This window comes from Sorex fumeus, unplaced genomic scaffold (genome assembly GCF_029834395.1).
Source record: "Sorex fumeus unplaced genomic scaffold, SorFum_2.1 ptg000014l, whole genome shotgun sequence".
NCBI classification, from domain to species: domain Eukaryota; kingdom Metazoa; phylum Chordata; class Mammalia; order Eulipotyphla; family Soricidae; genus Sorex; species Sorex fumeus.
This window is the reverse complement of record NW_026606071.1, coordinates 27,658,710-27,673,705: the sequence shown is the minus strand read 5'-3', so window position 1 is coordinate 27,673,705 and position 14,996 is coordinate 27,658,710. Positions and strand designations below refer to the sequence as shown.

Genomic DNA, 14,996 nt, shown 5'->3' with positions numbered 1-14,996 from the left:
GCTATATACCTAAAAGACAGCAAGATCTTGAATATTAAGTGAAACAGGATAACACTCATGATCTGATACACAATTAGCCGCATCTCCACCAATAAATATACAAGAGACAAAATAAAAGTAATAAAATGAAAAATTTCTACCTGCTCCATTTGGGAAGGTTTTTAAAAGTCCTTTGATCCCAGCATAAGGCCTTCTCCAAACCAGAGAGTAATAAGCAATATAGAAAGAAAGAAATGATCTTTTCTCACAGATTATTAAAATATGGCACTTTAGAGATGTCCTTATGTTCCTTCTGTACCCATAGCCGTTCTTAATCATTTTTCTGTCATCTACCCACTTCCTGGAGAATGGACCATCAAGCTTGGTTGTTAGATAATGGATGAATCTGTCATGTATTTACATCAATTACATACTTGGCCATTAATCACAGAACTTTCTCATGGTTTATCACTGTCCAAAATCTGGTGGTACACAGAAATAGACAGAAGAATAGGCATTTCATACATTTTGCCTTGGGAATGATCACTTTAATTTTAAGAAGCAAAACAACAGGGAGAACTTTAAAAAGGTTACTCAAAATATTCGGCTCACAATTGTTAAAGAAAATTGAGATATTATAAAACAATAATATTTCAAAGAATCTTGTATTATAATTCTTTGCGCAAATATTTTAAAAGCAAACTTTGAGTATTATGGCCTTTTTATTGACAAATTGTGAGCTGATTATCAGTGAACCATTATTTACCTATGGATTTGCACACATTTTAAATGACTGAAGAAATACTTAAGTTTGTGGCAAGACTAAATGACTCTGCTATTTTTGAGATCTCAAGAAGAATTACAGAAGCACAACTTAGGGCCAAGCTCAGGACTGAAGCTCCAAACCTGTACAACAAGTTTGGAGATATTAACACTTTTGTTTCACAGATTTTGCCCAGCCTTTGCAGAAAATAAAGAGAACACCATGATCTGGTGCCTCCACCAGCAACTTAATGAGCGTGACAAACAGGTAAGGCAGTCACACCTGTATCTGCAATGCTACAAGCCGGACAACAGCTGTGCTGAAGGGCAGAGGTGGTGAGAGATAAGGGCTGAGATGAAGAAGGGGTAATCCATCAGCAACACTGGAAGGTCCTACCACTCCCATCACCTGAAATACAAACAGAGCACATGACCAGCCTTGACTATTGCAATTTCATGCAACCATAGTAAGGGAGTCTCATTAATAATAATGATGATGGTAAGAATAATAATTTGAAGGTTGGGCATGTTATTTTCAATCTCTTCTCATTGCCTTCTTCAGAAGGCATGTAATGTCTGGAGTCAGATCAAACATTACACTGGATTCAGCCAAGGTTTTGTAGAATGCTGTTTATAGCTAACTATGTAAATAATGAGAGATGAGCCAAAAACTATTCTAATCAGGAGACTGAACATACTTACTTGAGGACTCAGAGGAATGCAGTCAACACTCTCGGATGGAGCAAATACTGAGAACAATGATGATGGCAACAGCTCTATTTGCACTAGGCATTCCAGCTACAGATCTATTGCTCAATTGGTTAAGCAGCAGATCCTGTTTAATGAAATGCTCTAATATGGTTTCACATTGTACAAAACCTTGTCAGGACCAGACTCTAGATATTACTTAAGTGATATATATTTTTCTTCACATAAATCCTAGACTGGCCGACTCATAGTGTCATTTTGCACTTTAAAAAAAAATAAGAAGAAAAATCATTCTCTTTGCGTTTTAAACTTCCCCATCCCAGCCTCAACTTTGAGCCAATTGTACTGTCTCCACCACCCCACTCTCCAACTGGCAGCCCTCAACTCTCAGCGCAACTTAAAGAGGTGAATTGTCAAAGTAGTGCGTGGGAAGCAGCACACGAAAAGCCCATCTGTGAAGGGATGGGCCCCTGTATCTCCCCACGCACCACCTTGAAATGTACCTCACTTTGTTCAGTGTCACCTGAGCCGTCTGTTTTTGTGGGCAGAGAGGGGCACAAAGTGGTTGACCTGTAAATCTTCAATTCAGAGAAATCAATAGCAGAGTTAACTTTCGCAAAGTTTCATAAGATCGCCACTTGGCTACTCACCAGATTGACACAGACATTGATCAGTGACCTAAGGTGAGGCAGGAAGGATATGATTGGCTGCCTCTGAAGTGTCAAACAAACCCCTTCAATCAAATTGCTGGCAGGCTCCCACTCAACCTGTCGCCTGGAATACAATATAGGAGCCATTAGCAGCTTGGCTCCCTTCTGGAGACAGTCTGAAACAAGTGAATGAGACAGTGATTCTGACACCATTTAAGTCAGGGTGGATATTCGAGACAACAAAACGCTTTACACGGGATGAAGTTTACCCATGTTGTTCCAAAAGTACAGAGCACACTGGGAAGGAAAGAAGATACTGAAAACGTAGCAGAGAAACTCCTGCCCCACTGGACTAATGACACAAAATCTATTGAAGAAAAAACAGAGATGATGAATGGGTTGCATTTCAAGTTCCCTGGTTTTATCATGAGGGATGGGATAAGACTACTATTTTATCCTATTTTAAACCTAGCAGGGGGTTATCTGATCTCAATAGAACCTATCTGATTCCAGGCTACACTGCTGAAATCTATTTATCAGACTCTAGCCTATCTCATTAGCTTTTCCACTCACTACCACAGATTGGGGCTGGAGCGATAGCACAGCGGGTAGGACATCTGCCTTGCACACGGCCGACCCAGGTTCAGTTCCTCTGCCCCACTTTGAGAACCCGGCAAGCTGCTAAGAGTATTCCACCTGCAGGGCAGAGACTGGCAAACTCCCTATGGTGTATTCGATATGCCAAAAACAGTAACAAGTCTCACTATGGAGACGTTACTAGTGTCCACTCGAAAAAACTGATGAACAACGGAGGACAGTACTGTAGTGCTACCACAGATTGGAGTGGCATGACTTAATCCCTCTCTGAAAAATCACATTAAAAGAAAAGGTTTACTTAAAAAATGTTCTTTCCTGGATTCCTAACAAAAAATATTTTGTGCTATGTTCTCTGGTGGTATATAAAATGAAAGTATGAACATAGACTCTTCTGTAATAAAAGTTTATCAGTCTGTATCAGATCCCAAAAGAGTCATACCCATGGCCCCTGAATAAACAGATTGGGTACTACTGATAACACTTTTCCTAAATGATTTATTTTTTTTGCTTTTTGGGTCACACCCGGCAATGCACAGGGGTTACTCTTGGCTCTGCACTCAGGAATTACTCCTGGCGGTGCAGGGGGACCATATGGGATGCTGGGAATCGAACCCAGGTCGGCCGCGTGCAAAGCAAATGCCCTATCTCCAGCCTCGTAGTAATATTTTTTTTTCTATTTCAATGAAACTTAAGTTTAATCCACATTTGTTCTTTTTAAAAAAAATATTTAGTAATGATTTTTAACTTTATATTTTCTACTAAAATGAAATTCTTGCAATGGTAAATGGAGATGTTCATAAATGAGGATAGACTGAGGTTCCTGAAGCACAAGTGTCATACTCATGTTCAGTCATATTTCTCATGTGAATTCTGACCAGCTGAAGAAATTAAGGCACTGCCAAATTCACAGCATCATTCCAAGAAACTGTCTACAACTGAACAAGTCTATATACTGATTCAGAAATCTACTGATCTATTTTATGAAATGTTATGTTTTTATAATATGTTGAGACAAAGGAATCAACCTATTGAGGTATTTAACATCGTTAGATACAGTTATTTCATAAACAGGATTAATTTTGATACACTTTTGAAATATTTAAAAGGTTTTGGTCTTCTGCAATACTACAAATACTCATTTTTGTAGGGCACTTTAATGATAAGTAGTTCTATGCTACTTAAATAGATAATCCTGAGATAATGTAAAGGCCATCAATTATTAGAACATAATACTCATCCTATACAATTATATATATACATATATGTATATATATAAATTATATATATACATATATGTATATATATATAATTCCAGTAAGTCCTGGTGTCTGTGCTAATAAGAGCACAGACCAAACTCTGGAAAAAGTCTAACAAATTGATAAAGCGATAAATGTTCTTGAGAAGAATTTCGTTGATTTGGGAGTTGGCTGTATAGTTTATTTTATTAAAGGGCGTAAAATGCAATTTGGAATTTCTAAGTTAGTGAGTTTATTGGTACTTGAAGGTTGCATTATCTACTCACTATAATCACTGATTTCCAAACTTGTCTTAAATCTCCAGCTAGATTGATTAAGAAGTCACTGTCCTTAGGAACATTTCCAGTGCATATATAGGCTCACAGAGTGGAGATCAAGTGGATAATAATGCTCACTTAGTATCACTTTAATTGAAAATGACCTATTTCCTGATATCAATCTTGGTGTTTTGATTTTTTTGCTGCATCTTGGCTGATAAATTGTTATTATTTGCTGGATTATGTATGATTATTATTACTTTAAATACTACATTGAATACAGTATTTTTGTCACTTTTTTAAAAAAAATTTGCCTCTCAGTTATTTTATATGTAAGGAATATTCTGATTTATATTAAAAGAAGGTAAAGTTCACTCTGAGCATTTCTTACTTGTATCAAATAAGGATGACAATAGTTAATAAGTAAATAGCTTTTAAAAGATTATTGCATACATATATTTGTATGTAAGTGTGAGGGATCAAATCTAGAGTCTCACACATGCTAATTATATGTTTCACTATTGAGATACATCCCTAGCCTCCAAAATTATATTTTTAAAAAATAATTTTTTAAAATTATTTAAAATTTTTAAATTCTAAAATTTCAAAGTATAACCCTCATTATATATGTATACACATATATGTACATATATTCATTCAACTCCAAAACTGATCCATCTTAAAATATAAAGACCCCTAACCTGGAGCCTTACAATATTAGCAACTGACTTGGAGACCTCCTCACCTCAAAGTAGGCATCTTATGAATCTTGTTGAACATTCTGTCCAGCCTCTTTAAAATGAGGATAAGGGCTGGCCTCACTGCTTCAGCTGTCCAGTCGGTAATGGGGAGCATCTCCATGATGTAGCGCCGGAGCCCTCGGCTCTCCATCGTCTGAGTATCATATGGTGCAAGCTTCAAAAGGGAGTGTGCTATTTCTGCCAACCTAAAAACAGATTTTAGAAAAGAATAAGCAAAGAATGCCATCAAGGGAATTTTCTTACCCAGAGTCATGCAAAGACCATTCTTCCCCAGACCCTTCACTCTTAGTTCTCCTTGGTCCAGTCAAACACAATGACACCTGCACGGGGATATTAAATGAGATTCATGAACTGTGCTAGAAGTTATGCATCTAATGAGGAAACTAAAATGCAGAGTTTAAGGGAATGCCAAACATAGCTAGACATTACTATAAGGATGGGTACCCACTGTTTTTCAAACTCATTTTCATTTCTCTTCCACAAAGATTCCTCCTCCCTTCCTCCCTCTCCTCCCTCCACCCTTTTGTCTTATACATGGATCTTCCTGTCTCTGCTAACGTTGCCTATAGAGTAAATGTAGTTGGACTGTCTGGGTGGCTTTGCCTTCAGGGCCTCTGCTTTCAACTTCCCCAACAAGGGCTGCCAAAAGGAGAGTGCTTCCTCCAAGTTTATCCCAGGTCCTCAGTCACCAGACATAGGTTTTAAGTTTCTATGTTCTAAGTACAAGAAATTAAGGGAGTTGAACCAACAAGTCTAATTTGGAAAATGGTAAATGTAGTAATTGACTAATTAAATAATCTTTAGAAAAAGATGTGTACTACCAATTTCCAAATAATACAAATAAATCACTATTACTATCACTATCACCCTGTTGTTCAATGATTCGCTCGAACAGGTGCCAATAACGTCTCCATTTGTCCCTGTCACATGCTAGTGTAGCCCAATGGCATACTGGGGGCTCTTTCAGGGCCAGGGGAATGAGGACCAACATTGTTACTGTTTTTGGCATATTGAGTATGCCACGGGTAGCTTGCCAAGTTCTGCCGTGTGGGTGGGATGCAATAAGATAAGATAATAAGATATTTGTATCTTATTGTCTAGATACAAATAAATACATCTTTTTTTTAAAAAAAATTCTATTAGTGAAACACCATGAGGTACAGTTGTAGATTTACAATTTTTTGTGCTTGGGTTTCAGTTATACAATGATTGAGTACCCATCCTTTCACCAGTGCACATTCTCCACTACCAATGATCCCAATATCCCTCCTACCACTCTTCCATCCCCCCAATCCCATCCAGCCTCTGTGGCAGGCCCCTTTTTTTCTCCCTCTCCTTTTGGGTGTTGTGGTTTGCAATTGAGGTACTGAGTGGCAATAGCCAATTAAATGTATTTTTAAGATAGATTTAAAAGCTTGCAATGCACTACCATTAAATATACTCATTAAAAGAAGAAAAAGCATAATGTATAGAAGATATTATAAGACAACATATACTTTTGTGTGTAATTATCTTGTGTCTATGTCTTATGATAGGAGCATAATTTTTTTCCAGAACAAGTTATATTATAAAATACATGTTCAAAATTTCTATCATAGTGGCCTTAGTGCCCATGGTCATTATGGCATTGGAAATTCTTTTTTTTTTTAATTTTTATTAGTGAAGCACCATGAGGTACACTTGTAGGCTTATAAATTTTTCTGCTAGGGTTTCAGTTATACAATGATTAAATACCCATCCCTCCACTATCCCTCCCTCAGTGCCCATTTTCCACCACCATGGGTCCCAGTATCCCTCCCACCCCCTATCATCCCCAAACCCCTCCCCCCATCCCACCCTGCCTCTGTGGCAGGGCATTCCCTTTTGTCCTCTCTCTCCTTTTGGTGTTGTGGTTTGCAAAAGAGGCATTGAGTGGCAATCATGTTTGGTCTATAGCCTACTTTCAGCATGCTTCTCCCATCCTGGGAGGATCCTCCCAACACCCTTTATTTGGTGCTCCCTTCTCTGTCTGAGCTCCCTTTTCCCCTAGCATGTGTGGCTGGCCTCCAAGTCATGGAGAAAAATTCCTGATGCTAATCTCGGCCACTCCTGGGTGTTAATCTCCCATTTTGTTGCTTTATGTTCCCTTTCTGTGTCTATCCTGCTCTGTGAAGTGGGTTTTAAATGGCTACCAAAATCTGTTTCCATTTTTATCCCTCATCCTGGGAAGATCCTCCAAACACCCTTTATTTAGTGCTCCTTTCTCTATCTGAGCTGCCTCTTCCCCTAGCATGTGTGGCTGACCTCCAAGCCATGGAGCAAACCTCTTGGTACTAATCTTGGCTACTCTTGGGTGTTAGTCTCCTATTTTGTTACTTTATGTTCCCCAGATGAATGCAGGCATTGGAAATGCAAAAGCTATTTAAATGATATTGGGATTTACTATACTGTTGATCATATTTTTCATGTATACAATAATTAAACCATACCCATCACCAGATAATATTTTCACCTCTGGTGTCCTAAAAACTCCTCCCAACTCCTCACCCTTTGTAAGATCAGTTCTATAGACAAAATTTTGAATTTCAATAACTTTGACTATTTGTTGTTCCCTTACTATGTTCTTTTTTTCATCACACATATGGGAGAGATCTCTTTTCAAAACAATTTCTTAAGTGGAGCAATTAAACCCCTAGCACCCATGATTTGAATCTCTGGCTTGAGTCAGCATTTATCTAGCAAGGCATCCAAAGTACCTTAGGAAGTAGAATACAGGGTAGGGCAATGATGGAAAGAGAGAGTAAAGAGGTGAATATTTCTTAGCACATGTGCATGACATCTTTAGGAAAGGGCTGTATACTGAACATTTTGAGGACTGTTACTGAGGAGGAAGAGGTTTCAAGGAAAAATGACATCAGAAAAAAAAATTCTATTTTTTTAAAAAGCAAATTTGCCTTGGTAAAGCCCTGAGGATAATCTTAGTTCATAGACTCTCTAAGTTAAAAGAGACTATACCCCATTTTATCCACATGTGGACCACAGATTGAGTCCTTTTTAACAAATGTATCTCAAAATAAAAAATAAAAATATGTCTCAGGCCCTAAGAGCTAATGAACAAGAATCCCCAGGATTGAGTTCAGAAAGCTAGATAATTTTTAAAATGTTCTGGGATGTTTAAAATGTTAATTGAATGGATATGAAAGAAATTAGGATAGGGAATACTAGGAAGAAAAAGAAAAACAAGTAAATTTATCCTAAAGAGGAACTAGTTTGGAATGTTTATAGAAGGCCAGTGTCGGTGAGTTAGAAGAAATTGGGGACTGAGTTCAGTGTTATATGAAAGGAAGAGAGACATCTGATTCTGACAGTCTTTATATATTAGTATAAGGAATTGATGCTTTAATTCAGCAACGTTTCTATGGTGAAATAAATTCTTTTATCTTTAGTACTCTTTCAGAACATCTATAGATGTTTTATATTTATCTTTAAAGTCACTGATTTGATTTTTCAGTTTCTTCAGTTCTGCTATTGAGCATTTTTTACTTATATTTTTTACCACCATGAGTTCTTTTTGAACTTTTCTCAAATTTTATGCCATACTTCCTGTCTTTGTTGATGTTCTTTTAATTGATCTCTTCATTTTAGTGTGCATCCTTAGAACTGTTGCTTTCGAGATTTTTTTTTCAGATAGCTTTCATAGCTCTGTTGTAGCTGTTCTTTTTAGGCTTACTGTCTTGAGTCATGAGTATGCATGGAGCATACTTTCTCTGATTTTTTTTTGGAAAAGTATAATAAGAAGGATATTAAATCTTTTCAAGTTTGGTAAAACTCATTATTTAATCCATCTTATCTGGGGTTTCTGTTCTTAAAGAGACCTTTTGATTATTATTTTTGTTTCTGTATTTGTTGTTGTTCTATTCAAGCTATCTCTATCTTTCTATGTCAGTCTTGAGAGGTTGTATGGTTCCAAGAATTGAGTTACTTACTTTAGTTGTCAGATTTCCTTGGATATAGATATGCATAGCAGTCTCCTATCTTTCTTTGTATTTCTGTAGCATTTGTTGTATTTTCATATATCTCATTCACAATTCTATTTATCAGAGTTTTCCTTCTTTGCTTTCTTAGTGGGACTATATAAGTCTGTCAATTTTATCTTTTTAAAGAATCAGTTAATGCTTTTATTAATCTTTGTATTTCCTTTCAGGATTCTATTTATTTTTGCTCTAATTTTTCTTATTTCATTTATTCCACTGGCTTTTGGTTGTATTATTCTTTCTTGTTCTAGTTCCTTCAGATGTAAAAACAGTACTTACACAGAAAAAATACAAAAGACTGAGTAGATATTCATATATAATAATCAAATATGGGAAAACATACAAAATATAACAAAAATTATACAATTCAAAAACAACAACAAATTACACAATCAATAAATGGAGAGGAGACCTGAATGTATGCTTCTGCAAAAGAAGACATAAACATTGTTAACAAGCATGTGAAAAAATGCTCAAATCTATTTAATGTTAGGTAAGTGTAAATCAAAGCCACAGTGAGACTCACTCCACATCTACTCTGTATCAAAAAGACTGGGAAAGACATATATTAGGGTGTGGAGCAAAAGGAACTCTCATACATTATTGATGAAAATATAAAGTGTGTAGCATCTATAGAAAGCAATATCAAAATGTCTTAAAAAATTTAAGAATTAAAGTATTATATGACCCAGTAATACCGAATGCAGGCATTTACCTGAATAACATGAAAAGAATAATTCAAAAAATATTGAAATCTTGATGTCTGTAGTAACATTATCCACAATAGCCCAGAGAGCTTGCTATGAACAACACTATTCTGTTAAGCTGGAGAATTTAGAAGATATGAACAGATTCCTTGAAACATAAAATCTCTCAAAACTGAATGAAGATAAAGTAGAAAGCCTGAACAGCCTAATGACAAACAAAGAAATTGAAACAGCAATTAAGAATCTCCCCAGCCAGATAAAGAAGGGAACACCAAATAAAGGGTGTTGGGAGGATCCTCCCAGGATGGGAGAAGCATGCTGAAAGTAGACTATAGACCAAACATGATTGTCACCCATTTCCTCTTTTGCAAACCACAACACCCAATAAGAGAGAGAGAACAAAAGGGAATGCTCTGCAACAGAGGTAGGGTGGGATGAGGGAGATGGGGGGTGGGAGGGATACTGGGATCCATGGTGGTGGGAAATGGGCACTGGTGGAGGGATGGGTATTTGATCATTGTATAATTGAAACCCAAGCACAAAAATGTGTAAGTCTACAACTGTACCTCATGATTTCTCATTAATAAAAATTTTAAAAAAGAATCTCCCCAGGAATAAAAGTTCAGATGGGTTTACGAGTTTTTAATCAAAGCTTTTGAGAAAACCTACTGCCATGAATACTTTAAAACACTTAAGACACGGGCCATCTTTACAGCATTCAGCCGAAGAGAAGGACTACGTGGAGGGTGGGATCCACAGATCCCGAAGGGAAAAAAAAAACAGGTTCCAAAAAGAGCTGAGATCATCGGGAAGTCCCAGATGGGGTAGGTACCACATCCCGCCTCCCCCTGATGGAACCCCGGTGACCAGAAGCCTCTACAAGCACAGCTCGAGTATGCGGGAACTAGGACTTTTCCTCAAAACTGTGCGGCCGCTTATGCGGCCGCGCGACATCTCTCTATATACAAAGTGAACCATGGGAAGTAAACCACCCAACGTTTCTCTCTGAAAATCATAGTTAAGTTTGGAGCACAGCCACAGCCCCAGAAACACAAGGACTTAATGCATAACCCAGCAGCTTGGAGCAGAAAAGTGAACGGGCTATGCGTTAATCCAGGCCATCATGTCTGTCCGGAGGGGAAAGGGTGTTGCCTCATTCGCCCTCTCTTCTCTGGAAAGAAGTGTGGCGGCCACATGGGGGCCTTGTGGACAGCAGGTATGAGCCGGGGGTGTGGGGGCAACTAAAACCTCATGGGAAGGGGGGCGTTCCGGTCTGTCCTTCACGCCCTACCGAGGCCACCAGTTGCCCCCCACGAGCGACTCTCCAGCACGGCCACAGCCCCAGAAACACAAGGATTTAATGCAGAACCCAGCAGCTTGGAGCAGAAAAGTGAACGGACTATGCATTAATCCAGGCCATCAAGTCTGCTGGAGGGGAAAGGGTGTTGCCCCATTCGCCCTCTACTCTCTGGAAAGAAAGATGGCAGCCACATGGGAGCCTTGTGGACAGCAGGGATAAGTCGGGGATGTGGGGGCGACTAAAACCTCATGGGAAGGGGGGCGTTCCGGTCCGTCCTTCACGCCCTACCGAGGTCACCAGTTGCCCCTATGAGCAGCTCTCCAACACGGCCACAGCCCCAGAAGCACAAGGACTTAATGCAGAACCCAGCAGCTTGGAGCAGAAAAGTGAAAGGACTATGCGTTAATCCAGGCCATCATGTCTGCCCGGAGGGGAAAGGGTGTTGGTCCCTTCCGCCCTTCTCCCTCTGGAAAGAAAGATGGCGGCCACATGGGAGCCTTGTGGACAGCAGGTATGAGCCGGGGGAGTGGGGGCGACTAAAACCTCATGGGAAGGGGGGTGTTCCGGTCCGTCCTTCACACCCTACCGAGGTCACCAGTTGCCCCCCACTAGCGGCTCTCCAGCACGGCCACGACTCCAGAGCACAGAAACCAATTTCTTAACTATCTGACTTTCAGTAGAAATACTTCCAGGGTCAATAAGTAAAATAGCAGAAATCCAAAACCAACATTTAATTCTTGAACCCAGCTGTAGAAAGCAAATCACTTCACAATGCTTTTTCAGCTTGTCTGATTTGGGGGGGGGGTAAACTCTAAATAATAGTGGTGAATCTTTTATTGAAACAGTGAATCTAATCAGGGCAGATAGAGTGTTAACTAGAATTCATCTGCCCCACAGGGACTGGGAGGGGTGGGGGGGTGGGGTTTTATTGGGGTTCTTCATGGTAAAAAATGAGTATTGGTAAAGGGAAATGTGTTTGATATTTGCATGACTGAGACCTAAACCTGAAAGCTTTGTAACCTTTCCCACGGTGATTCAATAAATAAATAAATAAATAAAAAATAAAATAAAACACTTAAGACACGGAAGAAGAACTTAGGTAATAGAAAAACATTCCACGGATTGGAAGAATCAATATTGCTAAAATGACCATCCTACTGAAACTACTATAAAGATTCAACTCTATCCCTGTCTAAATTCAGACAACGGTTCTTCTAGGACTTTGAGCACTCAATTGTAAAGTGCATGTGGAATCATAAAGACCTCGGTTGCTAAAAATATACTGATAAATAAGAAATGCTCATCCCCATCCTTACTATTTTTAAAAAGTAATATTTCATTTTATTTATGGCAGTGATTTTTATTGAAGATAAGTAACTAGTTCAAGTACATTACATATGTTAAAATCAACAGTGCTAAAGTGCTACAATATTGTCAAAAATAAGGGTCAGAGCAATAGTACAACAGTAAGGTAGTTGTCTTGCATGTGGCCAACCTGAGTTAGATCCCTGGCATTTTATATGATACTTTGGCCATCTCCAGGAATAATTTATGAGTGGAGACCCAGGAATAACTCCTGAGCATCGCTGGATGTGGCCCCAAACAAAAAATTGTCATTAACATATTATGCCATAATGATGGGGGTGGGGGAGTCCTATCTGGTTGTGCTTTGCAGCTACTCCTGGCTCTGTGGTTGATTTTGGTGGTATCTAGAAAAACATGAGGTTCAGGCATCAAATCCGAGGCTCCTGCATGCAAAGTATGTGCTTAGTCCTTTGAATTATTGCTCCAGTTCCAAGCTTGCTAACTTTTGATATTGTTATGACTTCTAATTTGTATATTATTACTTTGTGTTATAAAATTTTCTTTTTTTTTTTTTTTTTTTTTTTTGCTTTTTGGGTCACACCTGGCGATGCACAGGGTTACTCCTGGCTCTGCACTCAGGAGTTACTCCTGGCGGTGCTCAGGGGACCATATGGGATGCTGGGAATCGAACTCGGGTTGGCCGTGTGCAAGGCAAACACCCTATCCGCTGTGCTATCTCTCCAGCCCTAGTGTTATATAATTTTCTAAGTTGCCTTAAGTCCTTGTCAAATGATTGAAACATGAATATCAATAATATAATGTATTTGAAATACTGAATACATTTTTTCTTATATGTGCTTCTTTATATGTACTTAACTATGGGGATGTTGAGGACCAGTTCTTTATTCTATATCCCTAGTGTCAAGGATAGAATTTTAATTACTCTCATTAGCATTAGTATTTATGAAGTCTAGATCTATGCCAGTTCTATCAAACCATTTATAACTATAGCTCATATGACCAAGAAGATTTGACCTCTAGGGAGAGTGTTAGTCCTGTCTGAGTCATGATCTTCCCTCCAAATGCCTTGAATGTAGATACAAATGGTCAAGCTATAAGATTTTTTTTTTACCATTCTACTGAGGCACTGGGATTTATAATAGTGTTAATTGTATTTTTCATGCACATTCTAACATCACACCCATCAGCAGAGTGAGTGCTTCCATCCACCATATAGGACAATGTTTATCCTAAGATCAAGATCTCTTGTCCCTCACCCCATCCCCATCCTTCCCCCCTTTTACCTTCAAACCTCACAATTTGCTCTTCCTTCCCCTCTCCCCCTGCTTCCTATCTCTCTCCCTCTCTCATCTTTCTCCTTTCTGTCATAAATGGCTACTGACACTGAACCTCTGACTCTGTGAATGGCAAGTTGGTATGATAGTTGTTATGATAACTGAATGAGGGTGGGAGTGATAGTGCAGCAGGCAGGGTGCTTACTTTGCATGCAAATGACCTGGGTTCTCTCCCTGATACTGCATATAGTCCCAAGAACAGTTACAAGTGATCACTGAGTACTGAACCCCTGACTCCCCACCCTACCAAAAAAAAAAGAAAGCAAAAAACAAACAAACAAACAACTGAATGAGCTCTGGCCTGCTACAGTAACAATCTTCTGCTATGACTGTTCGTATTTAGAGGTCACACTTACAATGAAGATCTTTTTTAAAAAAATTGTTATTAAAGAACTGTGATTTATAAAGTTATTGATATTTGAGTTTTAGACATATAATATTTCAACATTAGTATCAAATGTCCTCCTCCAGTGTTCCCATATTCCCTTCCCAACCCAATCCCCACCTTTCCCCACCTGTCAACTTGACAGACACATTACAAAGTTTCAGTGGTTGCCCCTTAGATCTCATGTTCTCAATTTTGTTAATTCTGTGTTTTGGATATATGACTATACCACTCATATCAGTGAGATAACTGAAGCCCTGATGCCTGTTCAGCCATTACTTCCAGTTCTCTTCTTCCTCACTTGATCTCTTTCCTTCTCTGTCCTTCTCCTCTCTAAACACTGGAGTCAAGGGTGATCTTGGCATCCCCTTTTATAAAGCAAAGATTTTAACACGTCAAAGTTTTCTACCCTTTCCCAGTGGAAGAACTGAAATTCTCAATGTGAATAAATTCCCTATTCCCGCACTAACGGGAGCATGAACATACAAAGGCCTAGAAAATGTGCAATTATATAGGGCCTGTGTTCTCTGCATATTTCTGATCTCTCTTTTTCCCTCATTTAAAACCTGTCAATTTTCTAAGTTATTTTAAGAAAAAAATGCAAGAATCCATAAATGAAGTTTATGAAGTTCTCACCAAATTGTAATTTATTTGTTTGTGTTTTGTTTGGGGGCCACCTTGATGATGCTCAGGGGTTCTCTTGACTCTTTACTCAGGAATCATTCCTGGCAGACTTGAGAAACTCTCATGGATGCTGGGGATCAAACTTGGGTCGGCTGTGAGCAAGGCAAGTGCCTTACCCGCTGTTCTATCACTCTGGCCCACAATGTTATTTCTGAATTTCTAGAACTTAACACTAACTTTACAAAGAGACTAAAATTTTCAAGCTAATATTTTTTTCACCTACAATATTTTGCTTTCAGGTTTTAAACAAAATATGTAAAAAAGAAAAAAAAACACT

At 38.6% G+C, this 14,996-nt stretch overlaps 1 protein-coding gene across 3 annotated transcripts in view; it reads right to left on the bottom strand.

The window, feature by feature from the left end:
- UNC80 (unc-80 homolog, NALCN channel complex subunit) overlaps positions 1-14,996 on the bottom strand; it is a 255,397-nt gene that overhangs the window by 24,476 nt on the left and 215,925 nt on the right. For all 3 annotated transcript variants that reach the window (XM_056111839.1, XM_056111840.1, XM_056111841.1), the window contains exons 51-53: positions 4,955-5,155; positions 2,100-2,223; positions 1,025-1,150 (exon numbers count right to left, since the gene is read on the bottom strand). In XM_056111839.1, coding sequence (XP_055967814.1) covers positions 1,025-1,150; positions 2,100-2,223; positions 4,955-5,155 — 451 coding nt within the window. The remainder of the gene's footprint in view (positions 1-1,024; positions 1,151-2,099; positions 2,224-4,954; positions 5,156-14,996) is intronic.